We start from the raw sequence: 18157 nt of genomic DNA, 5'->3' as shown, positions 1-18157 counted from the left end.
TTGTGAAGGTGATGTGAACATGAACAGCTGTTCAGATCAGTGTCTCTGTTGGAAGACAATCAGCATCCTTTTTTTTTTTTCCTTTCAAGAATTTATTTATTTGGAGAACAGAGCTAGAGGAAAGCCACATCTTTATTCATTAGTTCACTCATTAAATGGCCGTGATGACTGGGCAATCTTTAGCTGAGATCTCGGAGGCGGAGGGGTGGCAGAGACCCAGAGACTGTAATACCCACACCATGCTTACTGTTGCATTGAGTTCTGTCTTAGGCTGTGTTTTCTGATCCCTGGGAGATCTTATCAGTGGCCTAGTACTCTCTGTGTCCAAACTTCGAGGTCTGTTATCTGCTAAAGTCATCAGGCTTATTTTTGATTCTCCTCCTTAGCTTGTAGTTGCTAGGCATTCCTTCCATTAAAATGTACAGACTGAAGCCTTCTCAGTTCCCTCGTCCTGTAAGAACCACACGGTCTCAGCCTCCGTGACAGCATACCTTTCCTAGCATACCGCAGACTGTGGTCCAGAAAACCAAACTCCACTGTTTCCATAGCTAGCTGAGTGCTTACCCCATTATGTCCCCTCTCTGTGCACACTTCCACCAGACAGACATTACAACAAATACTGGGCTGCTGATGTAAAACCCTTCGGCGCTTTGAGTCCTTAGCTTTTCTCCCCAGAAAAGCTTTGGAGAATGGCTGTTCGGGGAGGACCCTTGGGCTTACGGATGAAGAAACTGTGTGAGATGCTGTGCACGTCGGGAGAGGTTATGTGACTGTCACCAGCCTCGGGACAGTTCTTGGCAGGATGTGGTTGGTAACTGCGCACTGGAGACACACTCAATGCTTCTGGCTCAATCAGCCAACCTCTCAAGTCAGGGCAAGGGGATGGCTGTGGGGAAGGAGGAAGTCCCAGTAGATGTCACAGAGGGGAATGCTTTGACCCGATGACCCAGAGGGCAGCTGTGTTTTCTAGAAGCTTCCTCCAAGGATCCTAACAGGAGTCCCCAAGCATTCCTTCCCTTCTCTCAAGACAGCAGATGATTTCCAGGAACCTTCCAGTAACCCTGAATCTGCTTTATGCCTCCAAAGAACACTGACCTTGTTTTCTGTCCTGAGTCTTGAATCACCCCTGTTGGAAGAATCCTTACTGGATGAAATACCATAAGTAACCCGGAATGGTTTCCATTTTCTCCTCGGTGTTGCCCTCTTTCCCTCCACAACTGAGTTCTGTTCCCCTTGGAATTTCTTTGCCTTTGACCATTTGTAAATTCCCTTCTGTCTCACCTAGAGACTGTCATTTGTTACATGTCACAGGTTTGGCGGAGAGTATGGAGGTCTTTCTCAAGCTTTTCTGCTTTTCTCTGAAGAGACCAGCCTGTCTTCGCTGGAGATATGCAGGGCAGGCTACAGTGTTCCTGGAGCGCATGGCTGCAGCCACCGTGGCTGCTACCCTTCTCACGCATCTATTTGGCCACACAGAATTTCCCTCCCAAGTCTGTTTCTGCTCTGCTTAGTTCCTGGCCAGCCAGGGGCTCTGGAGAGCCTCCTAGAAATGCTCCCTGCCTGTTGGCTGCACTGATCTTGCTTGGTGTAGTCCGATGCAAACAAGGAGGCAGCTTCACCAGGCCGTCAGATAGGGGATCCGACAGGGAGAGCTCTCACCCCAGCAGGCTTCAGAGGTCACGTCCTTCACTGCACCTGTTGGTGACCATGTGCCTGTGCTGGTTTCAAATTCTCCATTCCAGTCCAAAGCCCTCTGGGACCCTCTCATTAATGAGTAAACTTCTCATCTGCTGGCTCTCTCCCACCCTCAGAGAGCTCACGTGGCTTCGCACGTTGCGTAAGGTATTCCCTGGGAGTCTTGGTATGGAAAGGGTCTCTGTTTTCAAATGGCTGCCTCTGCAACTGTTTGCTGCCAGGCTGTGTGCCCCATGAGCCAAAAATGAAAGCTGTTTCAGGTGCTGCCTTCGGCTTCTTGCACTTGTTAGGACTGCCCAGGGGTGAGCTGCAAACTGACATCCCTCCCTTCAGCCCTTCACACGGCATGACTTGCCAAGCCCCTTCTGAAAGCTTTTAGTGCTTACCGACAAACTGGGTCATGTTTACTTAGTGACATTTGTTGGAGATGCTCACTTGCTCCAGATAGGTGCATTAGCGATGCTGGTGTGGGAGGCGGCCTCTCATCTCCCTGCTCATACTGCGGCATGGCATCCAGCCGTACTGGAGGCCAAGGATTAGGAGAGGCGCCTAGCTCTTGCTCTCCATTACCACCTGGTTGTGCTACCAAAGCCACTGTGGGGCACAGCTGGGAAGACACCAGTGAGCTCAGCTGTCAGCCAGCGCTCAGTCAGGGGTTGACAACACACACTGTGGAGACAGCACAAGGGGTCTCAGAGAAAATAAACCACTTCTGTTGCTTGGGGCTCCCAGGAACGCTGTAGTCCAACAGTTCATTCATTCCCTCAAAAACTACTGAGGGCCGATTATGAGACCTAGATACTGCTTTTACATACATACACACATTTATTTATTATATGTAACTCAAAAATCAGAGTTACACATAGAGGAAAAGACAAAGATCTTCCATTTGCTAGTTCATTCCGTAAATGGCCATAATGACCTGAGCTGAGCCAATCTGAAGCCAAGAGCCAGGGGCTTCATCTGGGTCTCCCACCTGAGTGCAGGGGCTCAAGGACTTGGGCTGTAGTCAGCAAATTTCTCAGGCACCTTAGCAAGGAGCTGGATTGGAAGTGGAACAACCAGGACTGGACCTGGTGCCTATATGGGATGCCTGTGTGTGGGGAGAGGATCAGCTTATTTGACACCTCACTGGCTCCATCAGATACTGTGTTAGTGTGGGGGTAGGAAGGAGGAGGAGACGTAGTGCCAGGCCTCATGGAGCTTACCTACTAGGGAACAGTCATGTAAGTGCATTGTTTGGGTTGTGTCCAGTGGAAACCAGCCCCGGACAGCATCAGCAGTACCACAGAGAGAGGAAGAATGAGACTGTGGCTGGGATAATCATGATTTTATGGCTTTCAGGGACAACACGCAAGATTCAAGAAGTACGTGGGGCACAGCGCACACGTCACCAACGTGAGGTGGCTGCACAATGACTCGGTACTGCTCACTGTGGGCGGCGCCGACACAGCCCTGATGATCTGGACCAGGGAGTTTGTGGGGACCCAGGAGAGCAAGCTGGTGGACAGCGAGGAGTCAGACACGGATGCGGAGGAGGATGGAGGTGAGCCCCAGCCGGCAACACGCCCCTGCAGGCTGCCGCCTCTCCCTGCACCTGCTCGTCTGAGCCCTGGCCAAGCAACGCACCCTCTAACTTCTCTGTTTTGTTTGAGGCTATGACAGTGATGTGGCTAGAGAAAAGGCTGTGGACTACACTGCCAAGATTTATGCCGTGAGCATCCGGGAGATGGAAGGCACCAAACCACACCAGCAGCGGAAAGAGGTCTCCGTGGAAGAAAGGTATGCTGCTTCCTGGTCAGCTGCGATGTGCCTGGTGGCAGGAAACTGAGTTAAACCAGTGTGTTTTCTTGGCCCTCAAAAGTACTGACTGAGGCAGATCTTGCAGATCTGCATAAAGTCTTAAGCTATACACCAGCTTAAGTTGAAGGAAAGCCCGGTGCCCAGAACACTTGGCAAAAGGCAGACTCCATTTGTGGGAGTTGGTGTTGGAACATGCCTGGGACAGGCGTGAACTTTGTTTTGCTCAGGCTTCACTTTCTCTGGAAAAAGTGCCAGGAGAGCCCAGATCTGTTCGGATTGTGATCGGAGGAGAGTGTTTGCATAATGAAGAGGTGGCAGAGAAGGCAGGCGTCTAAAGCCATAGAGGGGGGTTGTGCTCCTTGTGGAAACCCTGAGAGCAGCGCTCCATGCCCTGCCCCTCTGACTTTGTCTTCACGTGCCCACGTGGGGTCAGTGAGTGTGAAATTCCAGGGCCTAACCCATTTATGTTGTTGCCTTAAATATTTTATGTAGAAAGAGTATTTTGGGGATTTTTTTAGACCTTCTTGATAGGTCATTTGAAGTATTGATAAGTTGTCACACACTTCTGCAATTTTGAATGAGAAAAGCTCATAGGTATTATACTTACTGGGCCATATGCATACTGAGGGGAGATAAATATGAATGTGAAATCTAAGCTTGGAAGAGTGTCACGGGTCTCGAGGAAGCATTCAGCATTTTCTGTGGGATCTTTCCCCTGGGCTGAGCGCCAGGGGGAGAACTGCATTGGATCTGTGATGGTGGTTTCTGTGATTCCTGTTGGCTGGGTTGATATGGCTTTCTGTCCGCTAACAACTATTTAATAAATCCTACCCCTCACCTCCTACTGTGGGGATATAGATGGAAAGAAAAATTTTTCCTGCAGCCTCAGTACAGAGTCAGTTGTTAAAATAAGCTTGGTTGGGCCCGGCGCGGTGGCGCAAGTGGTTAAAGGTCCTCGCCTTGCACGCCCGGGATCCCATATGGGCGCCGGTTCTAATCCCGGCAGCCCCACTTCCCTTCCAGCTCCCTGCCTGTGGCCTGGGAAAGCAGTCGAGGACAGCCCAAAAGCTTTGGGAACCTGCACCCGCGTGGGAGACCCGGAAGAGGCTCCTGGCTTCGGATCGGCATAGTATCGGCCCGTTGCGCTCACTTGGGGAGTGAATCATCGGACGGAAGTTCTTCCTCTCTGTCTCTCCTCTCTGTATATCCGCCTTTCCAATGATAAAATAATAAAAAAAATAAATCTTAAAATAAGCTTGGTAAATGGTGGGTGTGCCACCGGCATGATTTGAAGTTGATGTGCAAAAGCCATAATTTGCCCCTTGCCTCTTTGTTAGGTATTTCTATGAAAGTTTAGAGTTCCCTTTGGTTAAAAACAAAATTACAGGGATGTTTCTGCCACATTCTATATAGTACGGTTTCTTTTGCTTGCAATTGATTTTAAAGAGAAAATCATTTTAAAGAATTCAATTCTAGGAAATAAAATGCTTCATAGACATGTAAGTAGATGGGTAGTTTAAGCAAACCAACTCTGGAAGACATTTGGCCTAAATTATTCTTTCAAAGAGAAAACATTGCCCAGCCTTTCATTTGTGCATTCCACTATGAAGAGAATTGACAAGGCTGTCATTGCCACGTGATTGCTGGCTCTTTCCTTCCAGTGCATCGTGCTGGGTTGGAGACATGTCACTGAAACAGAGCTGTCCAACCAGAATCCTAAACCCCAAACACTACAGTCCATTTCATATCTAAACCACAGTATTCCTAACCTCTCCTTCTCTTATTATTGTTTTGGGCAGATCTGCACAGATATGCTGCTCTCCTCAGTAAAAGGTAGACAGGACCCTGAGAAGATTTTTTTAAAGATGATGATGATGATGATGATTTGGAAAGGCAGTTTTACAGAGAGGGGAGACAGAAAGATCTTCCATTTACTCATTCACTCCCCAATGATGACAGTGGTCGGAGCTGAGCCGAGCAAAAGCCAGAGCAGGAGCCAGAAGCTTCTTGCAGGTCTTCTACAGGGGTGCAGGATCCCAAGTTTTGGACAGTCCTCCACTGTTTTCCCAGGCAAAAGCAGGGAACTGGATCAGGTATGACACCTACCCCAGATTTTTTTCATTTAAGAGGAGGAAGTCTGAAGGTACCACATTTTCATCATATCACCCAGTTAGGAACTCTGATTAGCATATACTGGATCTACTCTTGCAGTATTATAAGACCCCAAGGGGTTGGCATGCCAGTACATGGCTGGCATTTGACAATGCAGTTCTCACCAGGGTGCAGTGAAGAAAGCAGCTCAAAGATAAGTATAGAGTCTAGAATAAGCAAGCCTATAGAAAGTAGCTTCTTTGTTAGCGTCAGAGGCATTCACAGCCTCAGCTCCCAGTATGCACAGTATGCGCTGGAGCTGTGAGCAGAGCAGGACCATAGCGGAGTGAGCTAGGAGGAGCCGAGCATAACACTGACTTAGCAGCATCCCAGGAGGCAAATCACACTAACAAGCAATCATTGTAAGGGAGCCCGAAACTCACCTCCCATCCCTCCCCCACGAAATAGAAAAGTTCCAGACAAGGCTGGAGCATTGAGATAATTTGAGGAAGCAGAATGGACTGTGAGGCTAGACTGCTGTGGGAGACCTGGGTGAGAAGTCACACAGCACATACCTTATTCCTCAGCTCAGATGCCAAAGCAGCTCTGTGGACTCTTTTACACCCTGGGTGTAACAGAGCAGTAGAAAGAAAAAATGGCCAGGAGAGCAGGCAGCAGGCAGCTTCTGCCTGGGACAGTGGAAAGCTGTCAGCCGACAGCCCATCTCGGTCCTGAAACCAGCCTCGACCTTGTCCTTCCTTCTGTGAGTACCTTTATGCGCCTGGTGCCTTTTCTGCATTTCTGGGCCACGACACGCACCTGCAAGACTCACGGGAGGCAAGAGCTCAGGAACCAATGAGATGGAACAGCCTAGAGCCCCATTTGGACTCTTAGCAGTGTCTCATGCAGTTTTCTTTCTGGCTGAGATCTCTCTCCATCTAGAAACAGAGGTGAAGGCAGCATCTGTCACATTACGAAAAATGCCTTGAAGGCAGCTGTGCATTATTCATGAATCACTTTTGAAACAATGAAATTTCTAATTCCAAAATTCTAAGATAGTCATGAGTTACTTCTAATTAGATTAGGTTGTTTGGTTTTAAAAATAGCTTGGAGACTTTCATGTGCACATTTAACACATGTGACTTTTTCATTCTTCAGATGTCACATGATCCTCAGTCTCAATCTTGAGGAGTAGGAAAGTTCAGGAACAAACACCAAACTTTCTCTCCAAGGAGTACTGGACTGGATCTCCTTGTTGGTCATTGGCCCTGCTTTCTGGCCACCCACTCAGCTCTAGCTCACCAGCTTGTCTCCTTGACCTAGAGTTGATGAGCCAGTCCCCGGGCGTGGGTGAGCCCTGGGGTAATCCTGCTCACACTGCCGTGCCTGGCACCTGGCCACCAAGTCATGGCCTCTCCTCTAGTTTCAAGCACTCACGTCCTCACTTCTCATCTGAATCCTCAGGGCTGTCCCCACGCTGCTCTCCCTCAGCCCCAACTGACTCAGTTCTAATTTTGGCCTGGAGGCATCTTTCCAGTGCCCTGCCCCATCTTCTCAAGTTTCCAGCTCCAACCTGACCCATCCCTTGCTCCCAGATTTTGACCTCGTCTCTTTACTTTGGTATATTCTCTGAAAAGGGATGGCTGATTTTTTTTTTTATCTGCAAACTTAAATTATTGAACAGATGCTTCCCCTCCCTCCCTGCTGCCTGCCCCAGTGTTTTCAGAGCAGTTTAAGGTATTGAAACGCTTCCACTAACAACAACACTCAGATCCTGTGTTCTGACTTCACTAAAGGTAGTTCTGGAAAACTTATCGGGAGACACAGCCCCTAATGTTTCCTGCATGCCAAATGACTATAGAGTTGCCTGCAAAGTTAAGGATTTTGTTTTTCCACAGTTACCAAAGTCACACCTAGTTTGTGTATTGTTGTTTGACTTACAAGCTGGGGCTTTTCGGGGAGGTTGCCTAAGCCAGACTGGCATGGGTTAAGAAGAACTTGCTGGTTCACACACCTGAAAGTTGAGGAATAGACAACTCCTGGTGGCACTTGTATGAAGACTCAGTCTTGCTGCCAGGATTTTGTCGTCTCTCTGTCTCTCAGGTCTCCCTCTGGCTATCACAGTTCAAGTAGCAATGGCTGCATTCCCTAGACCTTGCATTTTGTGCAGGTGGAAACCAGCAGGGACTGATTCCCAGTGCTCGCTCATGACTTCCAAAGGGCTGTTGGCCCTGGCAGATCACGTGGCTATCCATGAACCAATCAGTAAGACCTAGAGGAAAAAAAAAACTTTAATGAGCAATTCCTAACCAAATAATCATATACTTCCTATAGATCATAGTAATATGATCATTAGAACCAGAATCAAAAATCCAGAGCTGATAGCAAAATTATGGTGACTGATTTCTAGATAGGCCCAAAACATACCAGACTGTGCTGTGACTGGAGACAGTGTGAAATATGCTAACATGTTAATCAGGCAAAATGAAGGACACAACAAAGACTTATTTTTTTTTAAAGATTTATTTTTATTATTTTTTTATTGGAAAGGCAGATATACAGAGAGGAGAGACAGAAAGGAAGATCTTCCATCCGATGATTCACTCCCCAAGTGAGCACAATGGCCGATACTATGCCGGTCCGAAGCCAGGAGCCTCTTCCGGGTCTCCCACACGGGTGCAGGGTCCCAAGGCTTTGGGCCGTCCTGACTGCTTTCCTGGGCCACAGGCAGGGAGCTGGATGGGAAGCGGGGCTTCCGGGATAGAACCGGCGCCCATATGGGATCCCGGGCGTGCAAGGCGAGGACCTTAACCACTGAGCCACTGCGCCGGGCCCAAGACTTTTTTTTTAAACTACCTCTAGAAAAGACAAAATGTGACAAAATATACAGTAGCCCCTGCATGTGTTTTTCTCAGCTGATAGGATACAAAAGGATTCCTTCCCTTGCCTTGTATATGCTTTATGTAACTACTGGAAGATACCAACAGTCAGGGTGTAAAGATTTTGTTTGTTTTAACAAAATACAGATACATAGAAATAAAAAACATAGGAAACAATGCCATATTCTGCAAGGGGTCCACCCTCTCAGCTCTGCCAAATTCCTACTTATGCTCCTGTATTTTGCTCTTCTCATGATATAATTCATACTCTCTTTCTAACTCATCCTGAATCATTTGGGAGACTTGAGTACTGCTCAGGTGCACATCACCGGTGCACAGAGCTGTTAGGGGAGGGGCTGGGAGTTAGAGACATCTCCAGAAGGCCCAGGTGCTGGTTGGTCTGAATTCCATTTTCACTGTTCAGTTCTGTGACTTAAGATTGGCTCTTTCATAGTATTGCTTTTGGAGGAATAGTATTTTGACATCTCAGAATGGTAACTACTTTGTTTCTCAGAGAAAGGTATATTAGTTATTTCTCATTTACCATTCTTTCCTCCTTTTTGCCAATAAATTGAGCACAAATTATTGCATTTTTAAAGTATGGTATCTATTTTTGATTTCTTAAAATATTTACAACTTTTTTGGCTCACCTAACTGAAAAGAATGGTTATTAATATTTCATGTTTAAAATGCCAGTGTGCATCTTTAGTAACCCTTCCTTTGATTGAAGTATAAGAGAAACTTAATTTGAGGCCAAAAATTTGTTCTGAATTTATCTTTTAATTTCACTTTCCATGGACTTTTTGAAGTGCCTACATTTGTCTTGTTTCGGTCACCAGATAACTGAATTTGTCCTTGCTTATCAGTGGGTGGTCACAGTGGAGGATTTTCATTTCCCAGAAATGACATCTGGGTTCTACAAGTTCACATTAATTTGGTCCCCATGAGTACCAGAGGTTGAATAAATTATTATAGACCCAAAAAAGGTTATGAGAATGTTATTTTAAATTTAACTCTTTTTGCCTTGTTTTAATAGGGGGCTCTATTTGTATCATGATATATAGTTTTAAATTTCGAAAGACAATATTGTATGGTGTTATTCAAATTTAAAAATACTTTTTCATGTTTGATTCTTGGATCAAGTTGCCTAAAGTGGTCTTCAAAGAATCCAAAAACATGGGTTATCCAGTATCTTACATTGAGTTTTGTGTAATTGGAACAAAGTTAAAGGAATAACCTATGTTGTTAAAGGTTAACCTTCGTTCTTGGTGTCAGTTGTGGTCTCAGGAGTCAGTGAGGAGATGCGGTCAGGAGAAGTGAGAAAATGATGGAGGGGCACGCAACCCAGGATGGAAACAGCCAGAAGCCATCACTCCAGGAGGCAGGGAGGAAAGCCCTTGCAGACAGTGTGGGATGTGGCTTTGGAAGAGGCCACCACGTGGAAGCTGAGCCGAGGGAGGGGAGGCAGCCGGGCTGAGACCCAGCTAGGGAATAAAGCATCCAGGGGTTTTCTCCTTTCATCTCCCAGTGCCTCCTGCCTGATGAATGCTGGAGGATCCGCTGAGGGGATCCCAGAGGTGTGCCTTGCAGAGCACCAAGCCAAAGCAGAGGGCCTGGGAAGGCTGGAAGCTGCCCTCAGAAGTGTCCAAACTGTTCTCCTACATCATTTTTTTAATATAGTGGAGTAGTGTTGTCACAAAGAACCAGAACCCAGTTTAATGTTGAACAATAGTTACTATCGGTTTTAAGTGGCTTCACATACAGACAAGTATTTGTTACCTACTATGGCATTCATATAATTTTTTAAAAATCAGTTGAAGCAAACAGATTACAACCCAATCATTGGTAAAAGTCACTAGAGATTTTCAGAGGTTTCCCCAGTTTAAGTGGGACAGCTTTGATAAAACAGTTTTTGACATCACTTTATGGCAATACCAAAGAACCATCTTGTGGAAGATGGTGGTACCATGATGACTGGGATTTTTTTTTAAAGTTATTGCCTTATATTCATATTACATTGTGGCGTTCCCACCTATTTTATGTGTCTAAACATCTTCAGCTCATCTCCAGAGGTTGCACTTTTCCTATTAGGAAAGCAATGGAAATTAGAAACAGATGCTAGAAATGCTAAACGTCAGTATCTGTGTCTTGGTGTGGGTCAGTTACACCCCAAGCCCGCTTTTGCCTTTTGTGACTGTTGTGTCATCACCTCAGCCGTGAGTCGCACAAGTGCTTTGTTGCTCTTGATGCTCTATACATGGGCTCCTTCCACGTCCCCATGAGTGGAATGTGGTCTTTCACTGAAATTCCAACTGGCTAGCCAGGCATTATTCTTCCTGGTTACATCTGCTGGAGCTGTGGTTGGAGGTTTACTTTAAAATGCTGCTGTTTGACACTTGTAACTGCACGGAATAGCTCACTGCACAGGGGAATGGTAGGCATGGAGACACTGATTTGCCATTTTGGAACCTTCAACCAGAGCAGAAGACCTAGCTTTATAATGATAAGAAATAGAATAAATATTTAATGCAAATTGGCACGATAAAACTTACTAACCTTGACTTTTTTGTAAGTGCCTGAAATAGCTCAGGCATTCTTTCCTGAATGCCCAAGTCAGCAGTCTGTACTGATTTTCAAGGTCTTTATTAACAAATACTGAGGCTTGCCATTGTAGCTATCTATCCAGGAAAAAATGAAAGAATATCCTATGTCATATTTTTTATAGCTATTCCATCTTTATAATAGTATTTTACTTATAAAACTTTCCACTAAAAGGAGGGGTTCAAACTCTTCTTCCCAACCCCCATTTTCACCCTCAAAAGCTTTATAACTTAAGGCCATGAACCAAAGTGACCCCTGGCATGCTTTTTCCTTTACTCACTAAGCCTTCGTGCCCGCTGCCAACCTCTCCTGCTTATCTCGGGCTGAAAAAGGTTATCTCTCCCGCTAAAACTCTTTTGGAAATAGAGTTAATTTTTAACATCTCAGTCATGTTGTCTTTGTACCACTTAACGTGGTTTACTTCTATAATGTGGCTGAGCGTAGAAATTCGGTACTTACAGCTTTAATCCTCTTGCTTGGACATCACTTTCACTGTTCCCCCACCCCACCCCGCCTCCCAAATCCTGTGTAGCCTGCCCAGGCTGCAAGCTCCCCGATGGTGTTTCCTGCACAGTGGGATGGATGCTGTGATGGTCCCTCCAGCTGCACCTGTTCCACGGTCTAGGATTTTCTGTCTACTCTTGCTCTTGGGGTGCATTTTTGTGATTGGCCTCAGGAAACATGAGCTTTCCCAGGGCTTCACTTCTGTCTTCACTATCTCACTCCAGTTAGTTGGAAACCTGGAACCGTGTCAGGGATCAAACAGTCACAGGCCCTTGGTGTGCATACTTCTTTTTTCATAAACTACTGTAGGTACAAAATCCAGAATAAGTAAGCTCCCTAACAGTTGAACAGGGTTGAGTTTCATTCCCAATCACTGATGCTTATCGACTAGGTATGAAAGTGGGAGATTTTGTGAACACACCTCATCTTTAAGAATTCATACTGCAGCTTGGAACTTGCTGTCTCAGTGTCCTGATGCCTTCAGGTTACCACTTGACCCCTGACTTGTGCCTTAAGGCAGTTCCAAACAGTGGCCTGCCAGGCAGGGGTCCTCACCCCCAGGGCTCTATCTGAGTGGCCTTGAGGAAAATCAGCCCTCTTTTCAGGCAAGGAAAGTGAAACAGTGGGTACTTAGGAACGATTTAGGGTATCAGGCAACTCCTTGTCTCAGTGTTGTCTACTTCTTGCTTCATCATGGGTGTGTGAGTAGTGACTTTAACGGGCTCCACAGATAAGGACTGTCTTCCAGGCACTGGTGTCCCTTACAACCCATAATGCCAGCTAAATCCAGCCATCAGCATCTCCTCGTTCAGTGCCTGCCCCCTGTGGAGTGAGGGTTCCCCCGGGCCACTCCTTCTGCTGCGCCCCATGCTGTGCCCTCCCTGGGCTGTGCTGCATGTCTCCTTACCCATTCTCCACTTGCCAGCAGCAGCAGAGGAGTCAGTCACCTGGCTGGTTTAGGCACCTCTTGTGTAGGGGTGCTATGTTCCAAGTGAGACAGGAAGAGAACAGGGGTCACCAGCTGCCTTCCAGCACACAGTTTGACTCTTCTCTGCTCAGCTCAGGCTTAGGAAGGGCTGTCGTGGCAGTGCCAGGGCATTAGGAGGCATCTGAATAGTCTTATGTTAATATTTCAGTCCTTCTGGTATGCGATCCCTCTCAGTCAGCTGTGCATGTTCCTTAAAGAAGCCAAAGAACTTTGACCAAACTGAAATTTGCAATGGGTTCTGCGCCTTCCTGTCCAACTGCCAGGAGCTGACGTTAGATGACCCTCAAATTCCACTGTTACATTAGGTTTTCTAAATGTTTTTTTAATTGTTTTTATGTCAAGATAAGACTTTAAAATTTCTTCTATCTCCTATTGTTTCTGAGCTAATTTGAATAATCTGTGAACTTGAAGGTCCTATAAAGAAACTTGCATAGCCCAAGTTTATTTTTTAAAAGGAGGGGAGAGGTCGCTGTTGTGGCTTTTGCAGCTGCCAATTAATACTCATCTTTAATCTTTTGTTCCTTAATCTATGGGGTCATGACATGAATTTATTGCAGGTACAATAGATTGTAAACTCTGAGACTCTAAGTTCCCCAAGGCTCTGTGTGTGTGTCTATCATAGCACTACATGCTTGACAGTGTCTTTGTGTGTGTTGAATGATAAGTATTTCTTGAATGAGATGAATTAACTTTTTAATAGTTAAGTTGCTCTGTCCTCATGACACTTGACAGGTTTGTTCTTTGTTACCACTTTTTGTTTCATTTTACCAGTGTCTTGGCTTAAACTTGGTGGGTTTGGTGTGACCCATGTAGAATCCAAGAGTGCTCCAACTAACTGACTGTCAGCCTGCTTGTGTTTAATTACGTGATTTGTTTTGTTTTAAGGCAGAAGAGGGATACAGAGACAGAGACTCCACACCCGCCCCCCCCCCCCCATGCCATTGATCTGGGCTGGGCCAGGCAGAAGCCAGGAAGGAGCCCAAGGGTTCATCTGGGTCCCTTGTTTGGGTGACAGGGTAACAAGCACCTCTGGTTTGCCCTGCTCCCTGCCTGGGGACACATTAGGAAGCTGGAGTCACAAGCCGGACTTGAATGCAGCACTCTGGCACAGACTGTGGCGCTCAAAGCGGTCATTTGGCCACTGTGCCAGAGGCCTGCTTCAGGACTTCCGGTTAAAAGATTTTCTTTGTGGCAACTATCTGCTAGGAACTGAAATATTTGTCCGGTTTAAACTGTATAAGTAATTCCAGACATAAAGAACTGAAATGAAAAATCTGCATTGTAGCCGTCACACCCATTTCACATACAGATCGTCAATGAATAGAGCATGCACAAGGGCAACAGAGTGTGAAGAAACGTGGGGAAGGTTTAGGCAAACTGTCTTGAATTAAAGCACCGGATAAAGGTGACCCTAGTTTTTCTCCTAACTTCTAACGCTGTGTTTAGAGCCAGAAATCTTTAGAGACCCTTCCCCCCAGTTGTCTCTTTCCTTCTTTCTTTTTATCTGAATTCCAGTTCCAATATGATATCCCAAATGGTAGCTCAGCCCACTGTGCCGCAGCGCCTGCCCCATGTCTGATTATGTTGATCGGGTCTCCAAAGACCTCTCAGGATTCCCTGTGTGGCGGGAATGGATGTTAGGAGGAGCGCTTATCGTCCCTCTCTTTACTGTTGTGTGATTGGGATGTGGTCCTCGTTTAGATGGTATTTGTACAAGGGTTCATGTCCCTCACAGTGACGTCAGTGAGGTGTGGAGTTGTGTTGGAAGCCTGTTGACATGCTCTCTGTCACCGGACTCATCCTGCTCCCACAGTTCACGTTACGCCCTGCCATCTTCCGTCCCTCCTTGTTCTGCTCATTGATCAACTTACTGTATCTCAGGAACTGGGCTCGGGATCAGCTGGCCAGCACTTGCTCCTGCCCTTGCTGCAGAGCGCGTCATCACTGGAACTCTCTCTCACGGCACCTTAACTTTTCCTACAGTCCTCATCCAGGAACTAAGCGATCATCATCCTTGTTAAGACATCCAGCGGCCAGTCCTCCCCGTTGTCTCCCAAGTTTACCAGACTCCTCCTAGCTGCGTTCCTCCTGTAACCCACCTCTCCGTTCCCTATGGGAGGAAACATCAGCTACCACCAGAGGGGTTGTACTGGCTGCCGCCCTGGGTCTCTACACTGCTGGTTTGCTTTCCTCTGTGTCTTTGCCTGGGACCCTCTGCCTCCCCCTAAGCAGTTCACCAAGTTTGCCCCCTCCCCAGCCTTCTGCTCCTCTGCTCTCAGCAGGTGGCCTTTCTGCCTTCCTTCACCTGGAAAATAGGAGCCGTTGAGCATGAGCTCTACCCTGACTTTTCTCTTCTCTTTCTTCCATGTGCAGGCGAACTCCTCCCCTTTTTGCTTTTTTCGCAAGCCCCTCCCTCCCTCCAGACTGGTTGTGCCTCCTCCCCTCTGCCCAGCTGTGTGCTTCTGATCAATTCCCAAGAGTTGAGCCCTGTCCTCAGCCAGGAAACATGACCAGGCTTTGCCATCCCCATCCAGCTTCCTGCAAAGAGCAAACATCCTTTGCTTTTCTTCCCACACACATCCAGCTTCTCTTCCCCGCCCCCCTCGTTACCCAGACTGCACAGCCTCAGCTTCATTCTCCATCCTTTTCTTTTTTTTTTTTTTTATTATTATTTTTTTTATTGGAAAGGCAGATATACAGAGAGGAGAGACAGAGAGGAAGATCTTCCGTCCGATGATTCACTCCCCAAGTGAGCGCAACGGGTCGATACTATGCCGATCTGAAGCCAGGAGCCTCTTCCGGGTCTCCCATGCGGGTGCAGGGTCCCAAAGCTTTGGGCCGTCCTCGACTGCTTTCCCAGGCCACAGGCAGGGAGCTGGAAGGGAAGCGGGGCTGCCGGGATTAGAACCGGCGCCCATATGGGATCCCGGGTGTGCAAGGCGAGGACCTTTAACCATTTGCGCCACCGCGCCGGGCCCATTCTCCATCCTTTTCTTCACGCCCGCCGTGGTGCTGACCTGGGGCCCTCTAATCCCTTGAGCTGCTCGCTTCTCTTCTCAGGTCCTCTTGTGGAAGGGCAAGACTTTGTTTCTTCACACAAGCCATGTATGTGATGGTTATAGTGGTCACTTAACAGGGAAGTTGAAAGAGATGGTAGATTTAGTTTTAGTAGTGCATCTTATTGAACCCAATTTATTTAAGATGTCATCAATTCAATGTGTAATCAACAGGAAAAAGTATTCTTAAGGCCTGTTTTGTAAGAGAGATTTACTCAGAAGCGCATTCTGTTTCAGTTACAGCATGTCTTAATGTGGATTGGTCAGCGTACAGTGCATTTACAAACATGGTCCTCCTGAAACAAGTGCTCCAAGCATTCCTCCCTTTTTGTTCCAGGGTCCCCCATCTGCTTGCTGCTGTAGCCTCTCACATGCTGTTTGTTGGTCCTCTGCCTCTCCCCTTGGGCTTGCCTGTCCCTCACGTGTCACCCATGGCCCTCAGGCCTACATCCCAGCTGGCATAGCCACCTCACAGAGGAAGCCAGTACCCAGCTTGCCAGAACTGGACTCAGAACTCTTCCTCTCTCAGTCAGGGGCAACTCCGCCTACCCATTCGGCCCCATCAGAAAGTTAGTCCACATGTGGCTGGGTTTTCCGACTTTATCCCTTGAAGCCAGCTAGTTCTAAAAGTGCAGAGAGGTCCCTGTCGCTGAGAGCTCCCACCACATCTGCCTCTTTCCCGCAGCTGTTGCTCTCCTTGAGCCCTTTGCCACCTCACCTTGCAGCATTTCCTGGCTGTCCTCCAGGCCCTGCCCACGTGTGCTCTCAGGCCCCTCCCCTCCTTCAGCCTTTTACTAAATCATTGCACATTCACTTAGATGTCCACGGTGAGGACTGCAGCCGCAGTTATAAAACCCTGTCATCAGCTTAGGTTGAGAGCATCTTCAAGACGGTCCGCTTCTCTCAAGGCATCCCAGGTCTATGTGACTTTTGTCCCTCAACTCTGGCCCCTGAACAGCTTTGTACATGGTTCTGGAAGACAAAGAAATATGTGGAATCTAGTTACTTTTGTGTGGATGACAGAAAGTGCCAGGCTTTGGAAGTCTCCCCTGAACCTGTGTTTATCCTCGAGTGGTGACTGTTAATCTCCCTCTTCTCTTCACTCACTGGTGTCTCTGAGACTCATATGAAAGCATCCCTCCTTCCCCCACGAAAGCTCCTGCGAGCGAGCGGGCAGCACTGAGCTGTGGGAGCCCAGCCACAGGGACTGTTCACACTGCAGAACGATTCTAGAATAGAGCTCAGCAGCGCATGCTGGCCTCCACCAGACAGCAGGGGGAGGACCAGCTGCGTGACTCTGAAAGCTCCCTCCAAGGACACTGTTTTTAAGGTTGTTGGTCAGTGTTTGGTTTTAACCTTGTCATTCTCAGCTGCTTCCACAACCCCCATTTATAAACACTGCGGGGAATGGCTTTGCTCAGCGCCAGCTCTGCAAGCCTCATCTCCCATGAGGCTCTTGCCTGGAGCTCAGGTTGGGTGGAAGGGACTGGCAGCAGGAGAGGGACAAAACACATCAGGCTGCCGCCCTGCCTCAGGAGGAGGGAGTGTGTGGCTGGGCAGGCCTGCATAGCCCCTGCTCTGCCCACAGGATGCTGCACGTGTCTCTGCAGGGAGCACAGGGCCTCGAGGTGGTGGCTCCGCCCACCTGCCCTGCACACAGCTCCCAGCACTGGGTGGGAACAGGTTGGCCTCGGGACCCAGTGCCAACACACATGCCTGAGTTCCCAGCCTCTCCTTGGCTGTCCTGTCACATCTTAGTTGTCCTGCTCATTCGCTCCCTCTCGCTCGCTCTCTCTCGCTGTCTCTCCCTCTGAAGCCCAAGCTGGACCGTGCCCCTCTCTCCTGATTATCCAATTTGTTTGCTCTCTTGCCAGCTTCCCTCATTAAGTTGCTTATCCCATAGAAACTCTGTTTTTCTCCTTTGTGGTCCTGAGTTTTGTCTAAGCTGGACTCGCCCCCAACCAGGCCGCTTTGGTCTCTGCTCCTCCCGCCTGACCCCGCGTCACCCTGCTGGCTTCCCAGCCCTCAGCCATGCCTAATCTCCCCGCCAACTCTCCCATCTCATGCCAGCTGGGAACGACTTACTACAAAGTGGTGATTGGACTGAGTAAATGCCCTCACACCCACCACTCCTTCCTACGTGAGCAGAGCTTTCCAGTGTCACATTCCCAATGGAATCTGAATCTGGACGGATTTAAGTCCCCTGAAAAAATGCAAAACCTCCAGCATTTAGTTGCATTGGAAGTCTCTGGCGGCCACCACCCCCGCCCCCGCCTGTGCAGTGCGGAGCACCGTTTGTAGATACTTGGGAAGAAGCCTTTAATACTTGTGTTGTGTTTTAACTTGCTTTCCTCTGGAGGCAGGGAATTGTCAAGTAAGTATTCTCACCCCCACGAGACAGCAAAGCTGTCCAAGGAGCACCCCAACTGAGTGCTCGTTCGTTGGTTGCAGAAGCCACGGTTGGGAGGGGGCAGTATTTGAAATCTGCTGACTTAGCCGTCACCCAGACTCATGGCCCTTGCCTCCTTCGTCCTCGGTCT

At 47.9% G+C, this 18157-nt stretch overlaps 1 protein-coding gene across 3 annotated transcripts in view; it reads left to right on the top strand.

Moving 5' to 3' along the window:
* Window positions 1–18157, top strand: part of EML6 (EMAP like 6) — a 253275-nt gene that overhangs the window by 214831 nt on the left and 20287 nt on the right. For 2 of the 3 annotated variants that reach the window (XM_040993459.1, XM_040993460.1), the window contains exons 26-28: window positions 3040–3241; window positions 3351–3477; window positions 17977–17991. In XM_040993459.1, coding sequence (XP_040849393.1) covers window positions 3040–3241; window positions 3351–3477; window positions 17977–17991 — 344 coding nt within the window. The remainder of the gene's footprint in view (window positions 1–3039; window positions 3242–3350; window positions 3478–17976; window positions 17992–18157) is intronic. The other variant, XM_040993458.1, reaches the window with a different exon arrangement.

Source organism: Ochotona curzoniae, unplaced genomic scaffold (assembly GCF_017591425.1).
Source record: "Ochotona curzoniae isolate NIBS_2020 unplaced genomic scaffold, NIBS_Ocur_1.0 contig_883, whole genome shotgun sequence".
Taxonomy (NCBI): domain Eukaryota; kingdom Metazoa; phylum Chordata; class Mammalia; order Lagomorpha; family Ochotonidae; genus Ochotona; species Ochotona curzoniae.
The sequence above is the reverse complement of the archived record's forward strand: the minus strand, read 5'-3'. Positions and strand labels throughout refer to the sequence as shown.